Source organism: Cuculus canorus, chromosome 23, assembly GCF_017976375.1.
Source record: "Cuculus canorus isolate bCucCan1 chromosome 23, bCucCan1.pri, whole genome shotgun sequence".
NCBI classification, from domain to species: Eukaryota; Metazoa; Chordata; class Aves; order Cuculiformes; family Cuculidae; genus Cuculus; species Cuculus canorus.
Window position 1 is genome coordinate 315,028 of NC_071423.1, and position 22,019 is coordinate 337,046.

The 22,019-nt window shown below is 55.5% G+C and overlaps 2 protein-coding genes across 4 annotated transcripts; one reads left to right on the forward strand and one right to left on the reverse strand.

Moving 5' to 3' along the window:
* The first annotated feature begins 175 nt into the window (after window positions 1-175).
* Window positions 176-10,301, forward strand: SLC37A2 (solute carrier family 37 member 2). 3 transcript variants are annotated; one of them, XM_054087072.1, is made up of 20 exons: window positions 176-283; window positions 2,717-2,798; window positions 2,888-2,975; window positions 3,274-3,352; window positions 3,553-3,688; window positions 4,089-4,165; window positions 4,249-4,415; window positions 4,827-4,864; window positions 5,085-5,267; window positions 5,416-5,506; window positions 5,585-5,647; window positions 6,113-6,198; window positions 7,055-7,103; window positions 7,387-7,460; window positions 7,951-8,029; window positions 8,139-8,236; window positions 8,561-8,625; window positions 8,902-8,950; window positions 9,525-9,557; window positions 10,033-10,301. In XM_054087072.1, the coding sequence occupies exons 1-18, from the start codon at window positions 225-227 to the stop codon at window positions 8,942-8,944; spliced, it is 1,557 nt and encodes a 518-aa protein (XP_053943047.1). In that variant the 5' UTR covers window positions 176-224; the 3' UTR covers window positions 8,945-8,950; window positions 9,525-9,557; window positions 10,033-10,301. The 3 variants fall into 3 exon arrangements, with proteins under 3 accessions (XP_053943047.1, XP_053943048.1, XP_053943049.1); XM_054087073.1 differs by lacking the exon at window positions 9,525-9,557; XM_054087074.1 differs by lacking the exons at window positions 8,902-8,950; window positions 9,525-9,557.
* On the reverse strand, window positions 7,110-21,596 carry TMEM218 (transmembrane protein 218). The gene is made up of 6 exons (XM_054087075.1): window positions 21,441-21,596; window positions 21,251-21,353; window positions 18,082-18,265; window positions 14,228-17,856; window positions 11,685-11,854; window positions 7,110-7,258 (listed from the first exon to the last, which is right to left on the reverse strand). The coding sequence occupies exons 1-3, from the start codon at window positions 21,542-21,544 to the stop codon at window positions 18,131-18,133; spliced, it is 342 nt and encodes a 113-aa protein (XP_053943050.1). The 5' UTR covers window positions 21,545-21,596; the 3' UTR covers window positions 7,110-7,258; window positions 11,685-11,854; window positions 14,228-17,856; window positions 18,082-18,130.
* Between the last annotated feature and the right edge of the window lie 423 nt (window positions 21,597-22,019).

Sequence of the window (22,019 nt, forward strand, 5' to 3'; positions counted from 1 at the left end):
CCCTCATCTGCTCCATCCCGTGGAGTCCATTGGGATCCTTGGAGTGCTGGGATTTCTCCTGACCCGGGATCCTGACCCGGCACCGGGATCCTCCCCCGGCGGGAGGCTGGGGGGGGGGGGGGGGGGGGGGGGGGGGGGGGGGGGGGGGGGGGGGGGGGGGCGGGGCCGGGGCGGGGCCGGAGCCGTGAAAAGGAGCGGCGGGGGGAGCGGGGGGAGCCGGCGGCATGAGGGCAGCGCTCGCCCCGGGAGTGCGGTTGCTGCGCGCCCTGCCCCGGGACAGCCGGTGAGCGGCACCGGGACGGGGACCGGGATAGGGGGAACAGGGATGGGGGACCGGGATGGGAAGAGAGATGGGGGAAGCGGGATGGGGGAACAGGAATAGGGAACCGGGGTGGAGGAACCGGGGTCGGGGAACAAGGATAGGGGACCGGGATGGAGGAACCGGGATGGGGGACCGGGATGGAGGAACCGGGATAGGGGAACAGGGATAGGGAAATCGGGACAGCCGGTGAGCGAGGAACGGGAGAGGGGGTTCGGGATGGGAACCGGAAAGGAAACCGGAATAGGGAAACCGGGATAGGGGCACTGGGACAGGAAGAGGGCAATCGGGATTGGAATCTGAGCAGGGACAGCCGGTGGGAGTGGGGACACCGGGATGGGCACCGGGATTGGGGGATCGCGGTCTCGCAGAGACAGGCGGTGAACGCGGCACCGGGGGAGGACATAGGGTAGAGGCACCGGGACCGGGATCGGGACACCGGGAATGGGGCACCGGAGGGCACCGGGACTGGGATAGGGGCACTGGGCGGGATGCGCACCGGGATGCAGGGGATCGGGCCGGGACAGCCGGTGAGTGGGGACTGGGATGGGAGCACCGGGACAGGCACGGGGGGGCATTGGGATAGGAGCACAGGGACAGGAGAACACCGGGATAGGGGCATGGGCACTGGGATGGGGACCAGGAGGCACTGACGTGCAGCGGGATGGGGACCGGCACTGGGGTGGGGCATCGGGATTGGGATGGGGGCACCGGCACAGGGGGATCAGGCCGGGACAGCCAGTGAGCGGTGGGGGGTTCAGGGGGGGTCCAGGATGGGCATAGGGGTGCACTGGGGGGCACTGGGATGCAGGGGATTGGACTGGGACAGCCAGTGAGCAGAAGACACCAGGATGGGCACTAGAACCAGGATGGGCACCGGGATGGGGAGATTGGGCTGGGCTCCAGCACTGGGACGGGCACCGGCTGGGGACCACGAATCACTTGCTCAGGGATTAACACTGGACCAGGGTCACTCAGGGACCAGCATCATGCTCAGAACTGGCCCTGGACTCGGGGCCGCTTGCCCGGGTGCCATCATCAACCCTTGGCCACTGGGTCCATTGTGAGCGAATCTGGTGCAGCAACCAGCACTGAGCACGGCCGGGAACTCGCCCCATGCCAGGATGTAGCACCCCGAGCCCCTCGGGCGCTGTGGGGCAGGCGGGGGGACACGGGCACCCCGCGATGGGCAGCCTCAAGCTGTCCCTCCCGCGCGTGCTGGGGCCTCACCCTCACAGTTTGGCGGGATGTGGCCAACACAGGATCTGGTTCTCCTCCCTTGTGGTGAGGGCGATGAGCCCCATGCCCATCTAGTTCATTCAATATATTTATTTTTCACAGCCTATGTCCAAACACTCCCGCACTCGTCCCTCAGCTGTGATTTTTTCCTCTGCCAGAACACATGGGGTATAAAAGACCCTAAGCCTCTGGCTGAGCTGGATACCGCACGTGAAGTTTCTCTTCCCTTTCGTCCCCACAGCCTCTCTGCTCCTCTCGGATCAGCCCTGCAGGATTTTTTTTTTGGGGTGGGGTTGTCTTTTTTTGTGTTGGGAACCAGGAATTCTTCAGCTGCGGTGCAGTCTCGGAGCCTTTAATCCCTGCAGCACTGTCAAGTGAAGCTGCGGTGAAGAGCAGGACGGGCCAAAACTGCCAAAATGCACTTTTTTTTTTTTTTGGCTTTATTTTTTTCTAAATGTGGAGCAACCCCGTGACATTGCCCAGAGCCGCAGCTTCCCCGACCGCTCACATCCTCTGTGCTGCCATAAAACCCTCTGCAAACCCTTCTCTAAACAGTCATTCCCTAAACTCCTCGGGGATGCTCATCCTGCTCTGGAAGGTGCTGGATCCTATTCGGGACTCTCCAGGCTTTATCCATCAGCTTTGCTGGGAGCAGCAGCCCCAGCCCCAAGCCCAGACCCTATTTCCCCCCTATTTTCTTGCATGTCATTCAAGCAAAGGGGATAAAGGCAGAGGAACTGGATATCGCTCGGGGCATATCCCCACCACCACACTATTTTGTATCAACACCAGGAGTGAGGATGAATCAGCCGCCCTCTCGTGTCCTGTTTCCACTCGTGATGCCGGGAAAGCACTTGCTCACCCTATGGTTTGCCGGGTTGGTGGCTTGAGGAGGTGGAAACACCACTCAGTGCCCCCACAGACACCCAGCTGCCCTGACACCGCATCCCGGGCCACTGGCTGTGCTGGGCACCTCCCTCCCAGCTCAGCATATCTCACTGGATAATTTTCTCAAAAAAGCATGGGTTTTAGAGCTGGGAAGGAAGAGCACGGCTAATCCAAGACAGCAGCTGAGACATCCCCGCTGGGCTGGGCTTTGCCACCCTTCCCCATCCTCATCCCCCTAACCCTGACCCCTCCGGTCTCTCCATCCCACAGGTATCGGGGCCTGACGCTGGTGCTGACCTTCCTCTGCTACACCAGCTACCACCTCTCCCGAAAACCCATCAGCATCATCAAGGTTCGCTCCGACCTCGCCCCAGGCGCGGGGAGAGGAGATGTGGGGATGGGAGGGTCTGGAGATTCACCCCTTCTTCTCTCTCCCCGCAGAGCCAGCTGCACCCCAACTGCTCAGCCTTGGGTCCGAACCCCCACAATGACTCCAACAGCAGCGCCTGGTGCAGCTGGGCACCCTTCGGTAAGGCTGAGCGCCCCTGTTACCCCGAGCCGGGTCACAGCCAGAGGTTTTGGCAGGGGGCCGGCTGCTCATTAGGCACCCGGAGGTAATTAATGTGCCCTGTGTCCCCGGGCCAAAGGGCAGCAGTGGGTGGTGAAATCGGGGCCGGGATGGGACAGGGTGCCAAAGCTGCTGGCGCCTGGCCACAGTCCTAGAGCTGCCCCTCCCCAGGGATGGGGGATGAGGACCAGCCAGCAGCCACAGGGAGGGAAAACTGTGTGGGGGCCAGGCTGATGTGGCCCTGGTATTTCTTTTGCAGATGGGGACAACTACAACGAGCTTTTCGGGGCGTTGGATAATGCCTTCCTGGTGGCCTATGCCATTGGGATGTTTATCAGGTATCCAGGGCCTTTGCACCCCTTTTTTTCCGCGCGCCAGTTTGCACCAGTCCCAAACTGGTTTCCATCAGGTTGTGCTAACGGGAAAGCATCCAGGTGCTGGGATCCACTTGGGATTCGGGCACCAACTTGGTGCGATGATGCCCATCAGTGGCATCACCTGTGACAGCCCCTGTCAATGCTCTTCCCCCTCTCTACAGCGGCATTTTCGGGGAGCGCCTCCCACTGCGGTACTACCTGTCGGCGGGGATGGTGGTGAGTGGGCTCTTCACCGCGCTCTTCGGCCTTGGCTACTTCTGGAACATCCATGTCCTCTGGTACTTCATCATCATGCAGGTGTGTCTGCGCCAGAGGTGCACAGCCTCTGGATTTTACTGCCCTGGCCACATCCCAGATTTTTGGTGGCTTTTAGGGATCAGTGGTGGCCCAGTTTCTGAGCGGGAGCACGCTGGGCATTTCCACTCCCCGCAAAACCCAGTTACGAGTAGCGTGGGTGCCGAAACCACCGGGCGCGCCGGTCTTGCCGAGCAGGGTGGACTGCTGGTTTGGCAACACCAGCCGCTCCTGATTTAGCCACAGGAACAACGCGAATGGCTCTGGGATTGCCCCAGAGGGAAGAAAAAGTACCCAAACCAAGCATTTTCTGGACGGCTTTGGGATGGGCTGTGCTCCGTGGATCCTGTTGGCACTTGCCGGGTGCCAACAGTGCTGTGTGATGCTGCCTGTCTCTTGCCAGGTCTGCAATGGGCTGGTGCAGACGACCGGCTGGCCTTCTGTCGTGACATGCGTCGGGAATTGGTTCGGGAAGGGAAAGTGAGTGATTCTCCAGCGTATCCCACCCTGGTTCTGGTCCCTGTTGGCCCTCGCGATGCCAACCCCAACTCTGTCGCTGACAGGAGAGGTTTCATCATGGGCATCTGGAACTCGCACTCCTCCGTTGGCAACATCTTAGGGTCACTCATCGCTGGCATCTGGGTTTCCTCCGCCTGGGGCTTCTCCTTTGTTGTGCCTGGCATCATCATCGCTGTCATGGGCATCATCTGCTTCTTCTTTCTTGTGGAGTGTGAGTGGCACAATCCGGGACACAGCAGATGCTCAGTGGAACAGCAAGACCAGCAGGGCCATAATTTTTCTCCTTACCCATCTCTGAGTGTTTCGGGCAACCCAAATACTTCTTTCCAGCTTGTGGCAAGCAGGGATGTGGACCTGGCCACCACAGAAGTGCTCAGCATCCTTTGGGATCGCCCAGGCAGGCTTGCACCCTGTGCCACTCGCTCCTCTTGGCCTGTCTTTGTGGGAACAATTTGGGATTCCCTTTGGGATCTGACCAGGGTTTTTTGCTGCTGGGAAGTGGGCGCCAGAGACACAGCCCAGCCCTGGGTGGGGGTTCACAGCCCCACATTTCTCCCTTGTGGCGAGAGGTGCTGGAGCAGGGCCGGTCCAGGCACTCACAGGATCTCCTTTCTCTCTGCAGATCCCGAGGATGTTGGCTGCAGCCCACCTATGCATCACGTGAGTTCCATCAATTCCCAACGGGCTCGTACTAGGCTGGGTTGCTCAGTTTAGAGCAAAACAACTGGGGTGTCAGGTCATAACATCAAAAATCAGAGCGATGTTCTGTTATTCCACATTGCTATTGCGGTCTGAGCATCCCCAGGGGCGTGTCCTGGCCGCTCTGATGGCTCAGCCCATTGCAGCAACAAGAGCCACATCTCATGCTTTTGCCTTTTAGATGGCCTCCGATGAGGAGGACACTGGAGGGGTGACCTCCAAAGAGAAGGACCCCGAAGCAGTCACCTCCAATGAGGGGCCGCTGAGAGTCTCAGGCCAGAGCAGCGGAGATGACTCCAACAGCACCAAGGAACCAGCCGAGAAGCCTGAAGCCATCAGCTTCCTCGGGGCACTCAAGATACCCGTGAGTCATGGGACACCCCTTACGTTGTGATCAGGATGGAGGGAAGAGCAAATCCAGGGCAGCTCACCCCATCAACAGGGGGAAACTCACCACCTGCAGGAGGCCTGGGAGAAAAAAGCTCCTCTGATGTCTCCTCCTGTCCTCCCAGGGTGTGGTGGAGTTCTCCCTTTGCCTGCTCTTTGCCAAGCTGGTGAGCTACACCTTCCTCTACTGGCTGCCTCTCTACATCGTGAACGTCGGTGAGCTCTAGGGGAGGGTGAGGCAGGAGCAAGCGTGGCAAGGGCAGCATCGTCTCATCCCTCTTCTCTCCCTTGCAGCTCATTTTGGGGCCAAGGAAGCTGGGGACTTGTCAACGCTCTTTGACGTCGGGGGCATTTTTGGTTCGTGCCTGGGCAGTTGGGGTAGATTGGGGATGGTTTGGGGACAGCCCTGGCTTTGATGGGAATTGCTCTCCATGGAGCCCTGCAGTGAGGTCTATTCAGTGTTCACAGCACTCAGCAGGCAGCAGATGTCCCTCACTTTTGCCATTCAGGTGACCATCACAACACCTTTCCTTGGGTCCTTCTTGCTCAGGCTCACCTTTCTCCTAAATAATACATCTTGCAGGCATGAAAGGGATCAGAGCTTTGGGCAGGTGTAGGGAAACATCTGCAGGGAGAAAGCGGTGTGGATAAACCAAAGCTCCTCACTCTGATATTGTTAGATTTAACTTTGGGAGCATCTCACTCAAAAGCTGGGGGATGAAAGAGCATTACAGCACAGCATCCCATAGAATTTTGGGCTAAACCAGGGCAAAGCTTTGCAGCTGGGGCAGCTTGACCAACACCTGTGACTCTTTCTTGTAGGTGGGATCTTGGCAGGACTCATCTCTGACTACACCGGCGGCCGAGCCACCACGTGCTGCGTGATGCTGGTCATCGCTGCTCCCATGGTGCGTTGTCACGTGGGGAAAAAACAGTCACAAGGGTTTCTTCTCCTCCGGCTCCTTTGAATCATGGCTGCCTTCCTCTTCCCAAACGCCTGGGTCACGTGCTTGGCTGAGATGAGAGCTGGGATCAAGGGTGTGCCCAGATGTTCCCAGAGTGGACCTCCGGATCTGGGGGCTGGGAGGGGATTATTGAGTCCTTGACAGCTAAAGTAAAACCCCTTAGGGTTTTTTTCCCTCCATCCTGCCATAACCCTGCCCTGTCTTAAAGCCTTGGGGGTTCCACTGAGCAGCCCAGATTTCATCTCTCTGCTCTGCATTCCCAAAGCACTCATGCTGACAGCCTTGTGCTCCACTTCTTTGGCCAGGACATCCTTCCTGAGCACCTGCACGGAGCTCATTTGGCTTTGCTGCCACAAACCCACAGCTAATTACGTGTAATCCAAGCCTGGCTGGCTCTGGGCTGCAAACCTCTACCGTCCGAAGAAGCTGGCGCACACTGAAAAGCAGAGAGGCCGCATCACCTCCACATCCCTCGATAGCGCCAGGGGGGCAAATTACCATCTGGCTCCAGCCAGCGCATGAGCCTCGCTGGGCCATAAATCATGGTAGCACCTCTGTTTGCCAGGTATTTAATCTGGCAGGCAGACAGCGGGACGCGGAGCCAGGGGCTGGGCTCCCATCCTGGCTGGTGCTCTCCTCTTCTAACACCGCATAGCTTAGGAGGGCTGCAAAGCCTGGTACCAACAATAATTCAGGACCCCACCTTGTCCATCCTGTCCTCAGGGTATTGCTGCAAGGAAAACACTTGGGAAAACAGCTGGGATAGCCATAACCAGTTCATCTCGTGTCTCTTTTCCAGCTGTTCCTGTATAATCATGTTGGCCAGAATGGCATCGGCACATCAGTAGGTAAGTGGCTCCTTAGCACGGCCGGCTCCGAAGAGGCAGTGGGAGATGCTGCAGAATCACCTGCCTTTATTTCTCCTCTCAAGCTGGGCTCTTGGTTTGGAGTCTGGGGGTGGGTGGTGCTGGTTAAGCGTTTGCTGCCTGCTGGGTGGGAGCTCCTAGGGAAAACAGAGATGAGCAGGTGGCGGACACGTGCGATGGCAACATCAGCACACAGATCTGGATGAGGGACCGATGTCCTGCTGCTGCCTGCACTTAATCTCTGTGACCATTTTGTTCCTCGCAGCGATGCTGATCATATGTGGTGCTCTGGTTAACGGGCCCTACGCTCTCATCACGACAGCGGTGTCAGCAGATTTGGTAAGAAGCACGCCTTGGACCCCTCATCCCCGCTGCCTCGCCCACCCAAATCCCACTCCCTCTTTCCTGGAGGGATGTTTGCTGCCATTTCTGCTTTCCAGCTTTGTTCTCCAGTGCCTGCAAAGCCCAGCAGAGAAAGGCCGGGCTGTCACACCCCATGCTGTGGTCCATACCCTCTCTTAAACATGGCTTTTCTCCTATTGCTTTTCCACCTTGGCTGCATGACTCCGGTTTGACCCCATTGCATCTCCCTCTATGCACAAGAGAAAATGTCTTGGGATATGGCCTGCGATTACTGCCCACTGGTGGCAATCTCGATTTTGTTGTCGTTTGGCTACAGGCACTGTCCAAGTTTGATCTCCCCATCCATGGCTGGGTCTGCTGCTTGGGAATTGCTGCTTGGGATGTGAATGGCTTCACATTAGGACTTGCTGGCTGCAGACCCCAAAGCCACTTTTCCTCCTTACATTTCACTCCTTCATCCCAACAGGGAACCCATGAGTCTCTCAAAGGAAACTCCAGAGCACTTTCTACCGTCACAGCCATCATTGACGGCACAGGATCTGTAGGTACGTACGCTCAGAGGATGCTGAGCACTGATTTCCACCGGTGCTGTGGTGCTGGGAGGTTCTGGTCCCCTCTCCCCCATCTCCTAACTTGCCTCGTGTGCCCTTGCAGGTGCAGCACTAGGGCCGCTGCTCGCAGGGCTCATCTCCCCCACTGGCTGGAATAATGTCTTCTACATGTTGATAGCAGCTGATGTCTTGGCTTGCCTGGTACGTCCTTTCCCAGCAGGAGTTATTTTGCTAGCCTGGAAACTCAAGGGCTCCATTTTAGCCGCTCACTTGCCGGCAGAGGGCAGGGATAGTCCTTGGGAGACAGCCAGGCACAGGGCAAATTACAAAGCCCTGTATGGACTCCAAACCTTTGCCACCATCCACTTGGCTTTTCCCAAGGACCTCTTTCATGCATGGTTTTAGATCATGCAGTCTTCCCTGGGAAGAGCCTTAAAATTTATCTCCCAGCAATATAGACGCTCATGCCAAAGCAAGGCTGGTGGCTATCGGTCCCATCATGATCCTCCACTTTTCCTCCTGCAGCTACTCGCTCGTGTGGTGGTCAAAGAGGTTCGCGGGTGGTGTGGCTGCATGGTGCGGAAGAGAGGGTACGTATGTACTGCCCCGGGGCAGCCTCTGGCCCCACGATGCCAAAACACGGTGTTGCTGCTGCTCCAGAAAGATGTTTGTTATCCCTTGCTGTCAATGCTGCATCGCCGTGCGGGCATCACATTGGGCTTTGTGTCACCGTCTGCCCAACATCTCGCTCCTGTGGGCACAAAGACATTCCTACCTCTGGCCAGGGCAGGACCTGGGGGATTTTAGCCATCCATGCCCCATGAAACTCTCTTGATGCTAAACAAGCCGTCCTTGTGTCTTTGTAGCTCTAGCGTGCAACTAACAGAGTCAGTGCTGGATGGGAAGTAGCTCGGTGTGAGTATCCCCGCTTGAGCCCTGAGGATTAAATGCAAACAGAAGCCTGATTCACTGTGATTTCAAGTTTCGCTTGGCAGGCTCAGCCTAGAAACTGCGGCTCTGCTGATAATTTAAGGGCTGAGATCAAGATTTGGGAATCAAAGGATCCAGTCATGATGGCTGGGGGAGAGAGTGCGGATGGGCAGGCAGGCAGCGCATCCCTGTCTCTGGGTGACTTACGAGACATGAGCTCAGATGCCCAATTAGCAAAACATAGATTAATCACTCGAAACAGCCAAATTTATAGGCTGACTTGCCCATCTGTGCTAATGAGCTTGATTACACAGACTGTGGGCTCGCTAATCAAATCGTGGCCAAATCACTGCAGCAAGGGTGTCAATAACACGAATCACAGAATGGTTGAATGGTTTGAGTTGAAAGGGACCTTAAAGATCATCCAGTTAATCAGCACTGGCCCAGATCCAATCGCCACCAAACCCCTGGGAGCACCAAGGGGACGGCCACCGCCAGTCCTGGCAGTGGGGTGCTGGACCCCCAGGAACATTTGGTCCTTCGTGTCTTGTGTTTGCAGGTGAAAGACCAATAGTCTGGGCCTTGCGCTGTGGTAAGTGCGGCCCAAATCTCCTTTGCTGGCCACTGGTGGAGGGCTGTGGGGCTCCATTCTCCTGCGCTGGGGCTGGTTGGGGCCAGCATTGTCCTGGCCGGGTTCACACCGATCTCATTTGCACTAAAATCCAGCTGTTCTGTGCTGGGGGAAGCAGCTGGCTCAGTCTATGGCAAAACTTCAGCACCTCAGAGGGCTTTGGGGAGCACGTTTTCTCTGGAGCAGCTTGTGGAGAGGAGGCGCAAATGCTGAGGGGTTTTGGGGATATTTCAGCTTTGGCCAGAAACAAATTGGTGGCTGAATCTTCTCCTTGCACCTTTCTTCTCCGGGCTTGCAGTGCAAATGGGCACTGGGGTTTCACGGCAGAGCCATTTTTCCTTTCCATCTCCCTGGCAGCTCCGCTGCACCCATCGTCAATCCCAATGCCAAATGAAAGGCACCCGCTATGCTCAGCTGCCCGCTTCTCTCCCCACAGGTTTAAGGAGTTTTGACATTCCCCCCTGTGAGCCGCCCCGAGCGGAGAGGCCTGGAGGGAGGAGAGCGGCTGGGGCACGCAGGAGTGTGTTCGTCTCGGCAGAGCCGAGGCATAACCTCAGGCATGGCCCTGCGAGCTCGTATGGCCAACATGGGTTTGCTTTGGAGGAAGGCAGCGGTGAGGAGCCGTCCGAGGGCCCCGGCTGGCCGGTTTTCTGGGCCGATTCTTCACCGTCAGCCGGTTTATTAATAAAAACGTACAAAAACTGTGTTGCCACTCCATGCCCTTTCCTGGTGGGGCTCGGCCAGGCCTGCATGAACCTGGGGGTGGTGATCACACCCTTCTTGGTTGTCTCCACATGGAGCCTCTTGTTTGCAAGCCTGCACCATCCCAGCACTTGGTATTTCAGGATATCAGACCAGGAGGACAGCACCGAATCATGGAGTCATGGAATGGTTTGGGTCAGAAAGGAACCTCAAAGCCCATCCAGTTCCACCGCGTGCCATAGGCAGGGACATCTCCCACTGGATCAGGGGCTCCAAGCCCCATCCAACCTGGCCTTGAACACCTCCAGGGATGGGGCAGCCACCACTGCTCTGGGCAACCTGGGCCAGGGCCTCCCCACACTCACAGGAAAATATTTCTTCATCTCAACCTCCCCTCTTTCAGCTGAAAACCATTGCTCCTTGTCCTATCCCTGCCCTCCCTGATCAAGAGCCCCACCCTGATCCAGAGCCCCTTCCCAGCTTTCCTGGAGCCCCTTTCAGCACTGGAAGCTGCTCTAAGGTCTCCCTCGAGCCTTCTCTTCTCCAGGCTGAACAATCCCATCTCTCTCAGTTGAGAGAACACTTAAAGGCACAGCCTCACCAACAAAGTGCCACTTATTCTACATAGAGAAGATCCCTGGTCTTTTCATGGAGCCCACACTAAGCTGGTTTTGATCCTTGTCTCATCCCACTGACAAAATAAACCCAAACCAGCATTTTTCCTGACTATTGCATTTCCTGATTTCATAGTATGATGTAATGGTTTGGGTTGGAAGAGAACTTGAAGACCACCCAGTTCCACCCCCCTGCTGTGGCCAGGGACACCTCCCGCTGGACCAGGTGCACCATTTACCCAGAAAGAAGGACCCGTAGCCATGCATCAGCGCCTGTGCCACGGCAAAGAGCTGCTCACACACTGTGGCCACTATCAGTGCAGCATGGGTGGCTGATGATCTTCGTTAGCTGCATCCTGATTAGGAGAAGCCATCTGACAGGTGCTCAGGAGTCCTTGCGAGGTTAAACCTGCCAGTCACGTGGGCTCCTCCAAGCTAAGGTGGTCTGAGATTAAGGCAGGGGCCAGCTGTGCGCTCATAGGGGGACCCAGCTTTGATGCGTGAGGAGCCGGGTGCACGCGGTGTTTGTGAGCCATGGGGTGCGTTTCCCAGCCTGCTTGTCATGGAGGGATTGTGCCAACCAGGCTCCGTCTCTGCACCCAAAGCAGAGCAGCACTGGGTGCCTGGGCCTGCATTTATGTCTGGTGTAACTCTGAACTCTTAACTTCACCTCCTTGGATCTTAACATGAAGAGAAAACATCTGGGCCTGATGTAATTTTACTAAGTGCTGATTTCATCAGTGAAGGGGATAAAAAAAAAAAGGAAGAAAACCTGCTGGCCAGTTGGAGCCGCTCCCCTGTAAATCCTGCACGGCGATGGATCGGCACACAGGGCACAGGCAACTTGGCAAGGATGGTGGTAGCCTTCAGTTCCCGCCACGCTGACTGAAGATGCTCAGTGGGGCTTGAAAACTTGCTGGTGCTGTGCAGGTTCCTGGGAATCTGCAGGAGAAATGATGGGGCAGGCAGTGAGAAGCAAACTCCCCAATTTCCCTTGTTCCCAGCAAAACAACCCCCACCCTGGGGCAAACTCTGATGGAGCCACAAGGAGAGGCGTCACGGCAGATTGAGGCTCCCATGATCCAAGAGGAGGCGGTTAGAGACTTGCTTGCCCAGCTAGACACCCACAAGTCTATGGGGCCAGATGGGATCCACCCAAGAGTATTGAAGGAGCTGGTGGATGTCCTTTCCAAACCCCTATCCATCATCTTCCAGAGGTCCTGGCTGACTGGGGAAGTTCCACTAGACTGGAGGATGGCTGATGTTGTGCCCATATACAAGAAGGGTTGCAGAGAGGATCCAGGGAACTACAGGCCTGTCAGTCTCACCTCAGTGCCGGGGAAAGTCATGGAACAGGTGATCTTGAGTGCTATCATGAAGCCCATGCAAGAGAACCGGGTGATCAGGCCCAGTCAACATGGGTTTACAAAGGGCAGATCTTGCCAAACTAAACTGATCACCTTCTATGACAAAATCACTCGACTACTGGATGGGGGTAAGGCTGTGGATGTAGTCTTCTTGGACTTCAGTAAAGCCTTTGACACAGTTTCTCACAGCTTTCTGCTTCAGAAACTGTCAGCCTCTGGCCTGGACAGGCGTACACTCTCCTGGGTTGAAAACTGGTTGGATGGCCGGGCCCAGAGAGTGGTGGTCAATGGAGTTAACTCCAGCTGGAGGCCAGTCACAAGTGGGGTTCCTCAGGGCTCAGTACTGGGTCCAGTTCTGTTCAATGTCTTTATCAATGATCTGGATGAAGGCATTGAGTGCACCCTCAGCAAGTTTGCAGATGACACTAAGCTGGGAGGAAGTGTGGATCTGCTGGAGGGTAGGGAGGCTCTGCAAAGGGATCTGAACAGGCTGGACTGCTGGGCCGAGACCAATGGGATGAGGTTTAACAAGGCCAAATGCCGGGTCCTGCACTTGGGGCACAACAACCCTATGCAGCGCTACAGACTGGGGGAAGAATGGCTGAAGAGCTGCACGGAAGAGAAGGACCTGGGGGTGCTGGTTGACAGCCGACTGAACATGAGCCAGCAGTGTGCCCAGATGGCCAAGAAGGCCAACGGCATCTTGGCTTGTATCAGAAATGGGGTCACCAGCAGGTCCAGGGAGGTTATTCTCCCTCTGTACTCAGCACTGGTGAGACCGCACCTCAAATACTGTGTTCAGTTCTGGGCCCCTCACCACAAGAAGGATGTTGAGGCTCTGGAGCGTGTCCAGAGAAGAGCAACGAAGCTGGTGAGGGGGCTGGAGAACAAGTCTTATGAGGAGCAGCTGAGAGAGCTGGGGTTGTTTAGCCTGGAGAAGAGGAGGCTGAGGGGACACCTTATTACTCTCTACAACTACCTGAAAGGAGGTTGTGGAGAGGAGGGAGCTGGCCTCTTCTCCCAAGTGACAGAGGACAGGACAAGAGGGAATGGCCTCAAGCTGCACCAGGGGAGGTTCAGGTTGGATATCAGAAAAAAATTCTTCACAGTAAGAGTCATTGGGCACTGGAACAAGCTGCCCAGGGAGGTGGTCGAGTCACCTTCCCTGGAGGTGTTTAAGGAACGGGTGGATGAAGTGCTGAGGGACATGGTTTAGGGAGTGTTAGGAATGGTTGGACTCGATGATCCAGTGGGTCCTTCCCAACCTGGTGATTCTGTGATTCTGTGATTCTGTGACAGGGTCTGTTCCCAGTGCAGGTGAAGGGCTGACACCATGGCATCACTGGCCATGCGGCTCCTGGCAAATGTGGCCTCCGGTGGCACAAGGTTGATGGTGCCAGCAGAGATGCCACTCTGCCTCATGCACCGGGCTGAGAACGCTTATTTCAGTGCATGTGTGACTGAGCTTTCACTTTGCTCAACTGTGGAGCAGGAGAGAGGGATCGAAATACATTTTCAAGCAAAAAATGCCACGACCCCTGACACGCAGAGGAGGTCATTGCAACATCAAGTTGGTTTGGCTTTGTTTTTCCCCCTTTCTTCCTCTTTTTTCCCCCATTCTTCCTCTTTCGCTCCCTCCCTCCTGTCTGCTTATTTAGCTGCTCTTAGTTTTCCAGGACAAATTTAGGCCTGAGCCGTGTTCTGCTCATGTTTGGAAAGTCTGAGCAGCCTTGGCTGCGTTGCTGGGAGCAAGGAGAAAGGGCAGACAGCCCACGGCGGTTTGAAACATAAAACAAATAAGGAGCCAAATGCCAAAGAAAACCCCAGATTCACTGTGATTTTGGAGACCGAGGGGCGGGCAGGAAGGCAGTGGGGGATCCCTTGGGGCTGCCCCAGCCAAAGCACTGTTTAAATGGAGCTGAGCTCCTCCAGGAGAAGGCTGCCTCACCTCGTCTTGTTTGTCCTCTGCTGGAGAAGGGGCTGGTGCTTATCCTGCTGCCATGGATTGCTGCGAGGGGGCTGGGTGAGCCAGCAGAACACCAACACGTGTCTGCTGCTGTCCTGTGGGTGGGAAAACATTTTGTGCCCCAAACTGGGAGTTCCTTTGGTAACCATGGACCCTGCTCTCCTAGCATGGCAGAGGGTGGAGCTGAATGGGCTTTGAGGTCCCTTCCAACCCAAACCATTCCATGATTCTATAGCTCCAGGGCTCCCCTCCACAGGCAACACAATTGGAGTGAGCATGACACGTGAGGGGAGCATCCCTATTCCCCAATGCCAGCACTCAACTCTCCTGTGGGCGTTTTAGCGCGCATCCCTGGGTGTTTTTCCATAGAGAACACCCAGGTGATGTTGTTTCGACCGAGTTTTGCCGGGAAGCAGCCTGGGAAGGGGTTACACATGTTATGGAGGAAAATGGCCGGTGTGCTGGGCTGCCGTGAAGGTGAAGAGGTGGCTGGGGCATGGTCCGTAATTACCTATGCAAGGAGCAGCCAGTGAACGCTGAAGGGCTTTTTAATTAGCAGCCAAAGGCAAAGCGGGGCTCAGCGGCAGGGAAGCTGAAGTCAGCAAAGTCAAGGTGGAAATAAGAGGCCGGCTTTTACCAGTGAGGGTAATTAAGTGCTGGCAGAGCCCAGCACAAGGCGTGAGGAATTGCTGTCATTCAAGAACATTAAATCACGGAATTTCTCCTGCAGATCCTTGCTCTCCCTCCATCTCTGCTCCGGCACCATTCACTGCCTGGCCTCCAGCAGGAAGAAGCAGCTGTCCTGGGATTGCCTGAGCCTGGGATGAGCATCCTGGTGTGGGAGCATCCCTGCTTGTTTCTAACGAGCCAGGCAGGGAATTTAGGGGGGAAAAGGGCTGTTTTCCCACCTGACCTGAAAGCAGCCTGGCTGCCCTTCTCCTGGCACATGTGGTATCTTGTGCAAACATCCCTTTTGGCACAAGGTTTCTCTCGATGGGATTTAGCAGGCTTTTTCCCTGCGCAGGGCTGGCTCCTTGGGACATGGAGCGCCCAACATTCCTCTGCCGCAAGAGGAAAGCTGGGATTATTTGCTTGCAGCTGGACAGAGCAGGGCACCTTGGCTACTGCATCTCCCTAGCTCCCAACACCTTCACCAGCATCTGAGAGGCTGGGATTTCAGCCAAGCCAGCCCTCCTGCTCCACATTAATTGCGAAGAAAAAGAAAATCGGGGCGCTAGACAGAGTTGGATGTGAGAGCAAAGAAGCTGAAAGGTTGGGTGGGTGCCGGCAGCAAAAACATCACCATTTGGGGCTGGTTGGAAAGCAGCTCCGGCTCATACCAATTCCTTGACGTGGTCTTTCCTTTCCCGAAAATAAACAGGAACCGTCTGGAAAGCCCCTGCATGGGGAGGAGCAGAATGGCCCAGAATAAATAAATACACAGAGAGCGCACGGGCTGCTGTGTTCATCCAGCCAGCAGGTCCCCACTGCCGAGGATGGTGAAGGATGAGGATGGAGCTGGAAATGTCCTTGGGGGAACAAGAGCACGTAAGGCTCTTTCCCTCATTAATAGGATTTTGGGTAAAACGCTGAAATGGCCTCCTCTTGCCAGAGCTCCCACGTCCCTCCTGCAGCACAGCGTTTCACCCTCCCCGTATTACCCCCAGCACGGTCATCCTTGTGAGTGATTTTAGTCACTAACAGGTTAAGGGGATGTAAAAAGCAAATATCTTGGGTTAGTTCATGGTGTGAAACTGGAAGAAGCTTAACCCCTCTGCTTTTAGGGTTGTTTTTGTTAGTGCCCCAGGTGCTTTTGCCATGGTTTCCTCATCTGTGGGACTTCGAAGCCCGGCAAAATGCCACCGTCTCCAGCCAGCACAATTTGGTGCCGCAGCCTCACCGAGGCTCTCTGAATCCGCACAAGCACAGAATAAAGACACAGCAAAGCCGGAGTGAGCTGCAAGACCAGCTTCATGTTCATCAATGTTATTAAGATGATGAATTAAATATGAATTTTGTTTCAGGCATAACTTTGAAATCACCAGGAGACCCGATGCACTTGTGTTGCATAAATGCTTAGCATGTTCCTTAACACGATAGTTCAACTCCCTTGGACATAGGCTTTGGGATAGGGAAGGACTGAGACTTTATGGAACTCAAAAAGCAGAGACACCTCTGCTCTGCCTTTGTTTGAGATGTACTTACACGGTTTTAGCTGACCAAGTCAGGGCTCCTGGGTGCTGGGGCATTTTCTGCAGGGGAAGTGTCATCCCTGAGCCCGCTAGCTCTGCCTTATTCATTTTTTGTGTCCCGACAGCAATATTTTGTGACTGACAGCTAGCAGGACAGGGCTGGTTCTTTCATTTACTGTTCACCATCTTCAGTTCAAAATGAAAAATAGCAAAATACTCTCTAAAATAGGAAGAAATAAAACTCTGTGAGAGCCGAGTGCCTTGCCCTCGGGTTTTGGCTGTATTGGCCCTGAAAGCAGCTCAGGGCTGCTGTGCTGTCTCGTGCTTGGCTTCAACCTCACAGCAATACCTGCTGCCTGCTCGACCGTGAAAAACTGAGCCGCTTCATCCCTCTGGGGCTCGGAAACACAAGCTGTAACAGAACTGACCTCACCCGGCTACCACGGGCACCTGGGGGAACCGCTCGCTGGCACGGTGTGGATGATAAAGCCTCCTTCCCTGCTCTGAAACGGTCGCGTGATGCCCTGGGCCACTGAAATGCTTTCCTCCTGCAAGCAAGTTAAAAGCCTTGTGAGAGTTCATGCAAGGAAATAAGCCATGGCTATTGAGGGGTAGCTCAGGCAGGGCAAAGCAGGGGGGAAAACGGGATTTGACTCCATTGTGGCTGCTGAATAACATGAAAAACATTTTATGTCGTCAAGCAGGAAGGTATTGGAGTCAATTCCTGCTTTCAGTGCTAATGTGAACAATAGTTTTCTATTGTAGAGGAGCAGCAACCAAGAACCTTTGGCTCCCTGCCACAGGATAACACCTTGAGCTCCTGAAACACACAGGAGACTCAGGTATCACACAATCCTTGAAGGGCAAGAGGGTTTTTTTTGTGGGCTGGCAGGATTGTTTAGCGCAGGGAGGCAGGACCTGGCTTCCCCCTGCATCCTTGTGCTGGGGGGAATTTTAATTTGCCCATTTTGGCATTATTTTGCATATTGTTCTGTCCCCACTCCAAAGCCTCAGGTTTACAGACAGCCTGGAAATACCTCCCCTTGATCCTCCAGTTTCAAGTAACAGGGAATAATCCCACGCTTCCGTTCCCCCATCACATGAAGCCAGAACACTCAGCCGGAACACTTGTTCTTGGGAATGCTGCAGGAAGCCTAGACAGGGCCAATTATAGAGACAACAGAGGAGAAATGGCCAAAATGACTGTCCCCAGCTCTCCATAACCCCACACAGAGACACGGTCACCGAAAGGTGACATTCCGGGAGAAAAAAAGACTGAGTCAAGGGTTTCTCAGAGAGTTTTACTAAACAAAGGTTGAAAAAATAACAAGCCATCTCATGTAGATAATAACAAACCACCTCAGCTCAGTTCAATTCACTGAATCAAGCCTACTGCCAAGTGCACGGATTTCAACTCTCCTGTAAAAGAGAAAAGAGAGAGGTTAAAAGCACCTTTGCAGTCTGCAGAGTCTCTGGAGAGGAAGGCGCTACTGCTCAGCCCAAACTCTGCTTCTGAAGATGAAACGCACAGTGCTGGGTGCAAGCAACACACTTTGCCTGTTTTGCCAGCTCTTTCTGAGCTCAGAAAAAAACAATGTGTTCACCTACAGAAGCGTCTCCTGGCCTTCCTTCCTGGTTTATTACCGTGAAATTAGGATTTCCTCTTCCCAGGGCTTGCTGCCTCCAGCTGCTGCTACCTGCTGTGGAGCGGTTTGGCGTACACTGGCTCCATAAGGTGGTAAATCAGGAGCAGGAACAAGCACCCAAGAAAGATCAGACTCATCGTGGCCAGGAGAATGAAGCGGCCGATCAAGAAAGTGTCCACGATCTGCAGAGAGTGGAAAAAAAAAGACCACAACACACATTACAGACTCATAGAATCATAAATGTCCTGAGTTGGAAGCAACCCACAAGGATGATTGAGTCCAACTCCTGTCCCTGCACAGGACACTCCTGTCCCTGCACAGGACAACCCCACAATTCACACCATGGGCTGAGGGCATTGGCCAAACACTTCTGGAATATTGGCAGGCTTGGTGCTGTGACTGCTTCCCTGGGAGCTGTTCCCGTGCTCCGCCACCCTCTGGGGAAGAACCTTTTCCTGATGTCCAACCTAACCCTTCCCTGGCACCTTCCTGCCATCCCCTCAGGTTCAGAGAGAAGAGCTCAGCGCCTGCTCTTCCTCCTCCCTGTGTGAGGAAAGTGCAGAGCGCTAAGCCTCAGTCTGCTCCAGGAGCCTAGAGGGAGCATCCTTGAAAAGAGGATCACCCACTCCAGGAAGAAAACCTTTAGAGTTCCCCCAGTTTTCTCCCCTCACTTTTCACTCCTGACATGGGTGCTCTCCATGGGAAGTGGGGTGTGTGACAAATGACTGGAAGAAGAACCCTTTTCCTCTGAAAAAAAAGCCACTCATGGGACAGTGAACACGGAGGAAAGGAGCAGCACAGGGAAGAAACAAGAGTAAAATCCTGCAGCAGCTCTCCCCAGACACAAATCTCCCAGCACTACACAAAACTGATCAGTTCACTCCTTTTAGAAGGGAGATGGGAGAAAAAAATCCAAACGATTAAAAAATAGAAGATACAGTAGCAACGTGAGACACAATGAGAAGGCAACCAGGAGATAGCTGGTTATGAAACCACCCCCTCAGCTCCTGAGGCTGCCCCGGAGCTTCGCCCACCCCCAGCTCAGCTGTGTCAATCGCATTAGCACATGCTCAGCCTTGGTGTTGCTGTGGAAAGTCTCTTGTGGGGGACGCCTTGGCTCCTGCTGCACGTTTCGCTTTTTAATTAGCCAATTAGCAGAGTTTTGGTGCAGAAAGCCCAGGTCATGTATTATTGATAGGCAGGGCAGGTCCAGTCCAATTGAAGAACCAAAAAGAAAAAAAAAAAGCTTTCGATTTCTGTTGGCCTCCTGGGCACAAACATGTGCTCGGGTGCCCTTCATCTCGCTCACAACCTTTGCACGAGGAGATCCCATGAAAGCAGGGAAAAGGAAAAACTTTCAAGTGTCTTTAGTAGGGATTTACACAGATCAAGATCGAGAAGAGCAATAATTAATGTGCATTAATAATAGAACTAAGGAAACGGCACCTAAAATGCCACAAAACTTCATGTAACCAAAGTTCAAAGAGCTCGGGGAAAGCTTGGGATAGCAGTACAGGCAGCGGGTGGGCAGGCAGCACAATATGACCCACAACTGGGGGAGATCCTGCATCTGAGAGGGTGGGCAAGGGGCTGGATAAAAACACAGGGGAATCCGTCCTTGGGTGCCGTAGTGACCTACGGAAGAGACAAACCGCTGTTACTAGCCTTCAAAGCAGAAAAAAAGAGCTGAGGGAAGTGAAAAGCTGACAAATTAGAAGGAAAATTATCAAAACTACTGCCATGGGGCTACTGGCATGGGCCAAGGCGTGATGGGAGACAGAGGCAGGCAGCAGCAGACAGAATAAGGGCCAAGCTGATCATCCCCAGGGCACTCTTAGGGATCATTGCCAGCCTGCTGAGGGAGGCGATTCTCCCCCTCTGTTCTGCTCCCAGGAGACCTCACCAGGACCCAGTTCTGGAATCCTCAACATAAGAAGGACATGGAGCTGTTGGAGCGAGTCCAGAGGAGCTCACAGAGATGATCATAGCACCACTAGGTTGGGAAAAGACCTCTTAGATCATTGAGTCAAACCATTCCTATTTGACACTAAACCATATCCCTCAGTACCTTGTCTACTCATCTTTTAAACAACTCTAGGGATGGGGACTCCACCCCCTCCCTGGGCAGCCTCTGCCAGCGCCTGATGACCCTTTTTTGAAAAAATTTTTTCACAGATGTGATATGAGGGCTGGAGCATCTCCACTCTGAGGAAAGGCTGAGAAAGTTAGGGTTGTTCAGTATAGAGAAGGCTTAACATCTTTGTCACAGAAATGGACGGTGGGATTAAGGGCACACTCAGCAGGTTTGCCAACGACACCAAGTTGTTCAGCAACACTGGAGAGCAGGGATAGCATTCAGAGGGACCCGGGCAGGCTGGAGAGGCAGGGCTGTGCGAACCCCATGGAGTTCAATAAGGCCAAGGGCAAGGTCCTGCACTGGGGTACTGAGGTTGGGGCAATCCCAAGAACAAATCCAGGCTGAGCTGAGAACGGATTGCGAGCAGCCCTGAGGAGAAGGCCTTGGGCTGCTGGGGGATGAGAAGCTAGACATCAGCTGGCAACGTCCATTTGCAGCCCAGAAAACCAAACCGTGTCCTGGGCTGCATCCAAAGCAGTGGGACCAGCAGGGTGAGGGAGGGAAGTCTGCCCCTCTGCTCTGGTGAGACCAAATCTGGAGTCCTGTGTAAAGCTCTCTAGTGCTCAGCACAGGAAGGACATGGAGCTGTTGGAGCGGGTCCAGAGGAGGCCATGGAGATGATCTGAGAGCTGGAGAACCTCCTGTATGAGGACAGGCTGAGAGAGTTGGTTTTTTTTCGGCCTGGAGAAGAGAAGGCTGTGGGGAGACCTTAGAGCAGCTTCCAGGAATGAAAGAGGCTCCAGGAAAGCTGGGGAGGAACTCTTGATCAGGGTGTGCAGGGAGAGGATGAAGGAGAACGGGTTTGAGCTGAAAGAGGGGAGATTGAGATGAAATCTTGGGAAGAAAGGTTTTGCTGTGAGCACGGGGAAGCCCTGGCCCAGGATGCCCAGAGCAGTGGTGACTGCCCCATCCCTGGAGGTGCGCAAGGCCAGGCTGGATGGGGCTCGGAGCCCCCGATTCAGCGGGAGGTGTCCCTGCCCGTCGCTTTGCGGCCCCCCCGCTCCCCGGCCGCCCCGTTCCCCGCTCTCACCTCCCGGTCGCCGCTCGAGGCGGGTTCCTGCTGCCCGCGGGGCCACAGTAGCAGTGCGGCCGAGGCCCCCGCGGCCCCCAGCGCCGCCGCCAGCGCCGCCGACCTGCAGGAGGGCCCGACAGGACTCGGGCCGGGCTCGGGGCGGCCCCGACCCCCGCCCCCAACCCCGGCCCAGCCCCGCCCCGCTCACCGCGCCCGCCTGGCCGCCCGGGGCAGCGCCAGCGCCAACAGCAGCGCCGGCGCCCACAGCAGCGGCAGCAGCAGCACCCCCGGGCCCAGCGCCGTCCCCGCCATGCCGCCCGCCTCACGGGGCCGAGCGGGGCTCCCGCCGCTTCGCCTAGCAACCGTCCCGCCCCCTCAGCCAATCGGCACCTCCCGCCGCTTCCGCCCGCGCCGCCACAGCCAATCGGCGCCGCCAGCCGCTTCCCATAGGAACCGCCTCGCCGCGCGCAGCCAATCAGCGTGGGTCTCCGTTTCCCATAGCAACCACCCCGCCCCTCGCAGCTAATCAGCGTGGGCCGCCGCTGCCCCTGGCAACCGCCCTGCCCCACGCGGCCAATCGGCGCAGCCTCGCTCCCGCCCGGCGCTTTCCATTGGCTGCGCTGCGGGGGGGCACGGGCTGAGCGTGGGGCGGTGCTGGACCACAACCCCCTCCCCATCCCCATCGCCGTCCCCGTCCCGGTGCTCATCCCCACCCCCTATCCCTGTCCCCATTCCCAACTCCGTCCCCATCCTGGTCCTTATCCCCGTCCCCATCCCGGTCCTTATT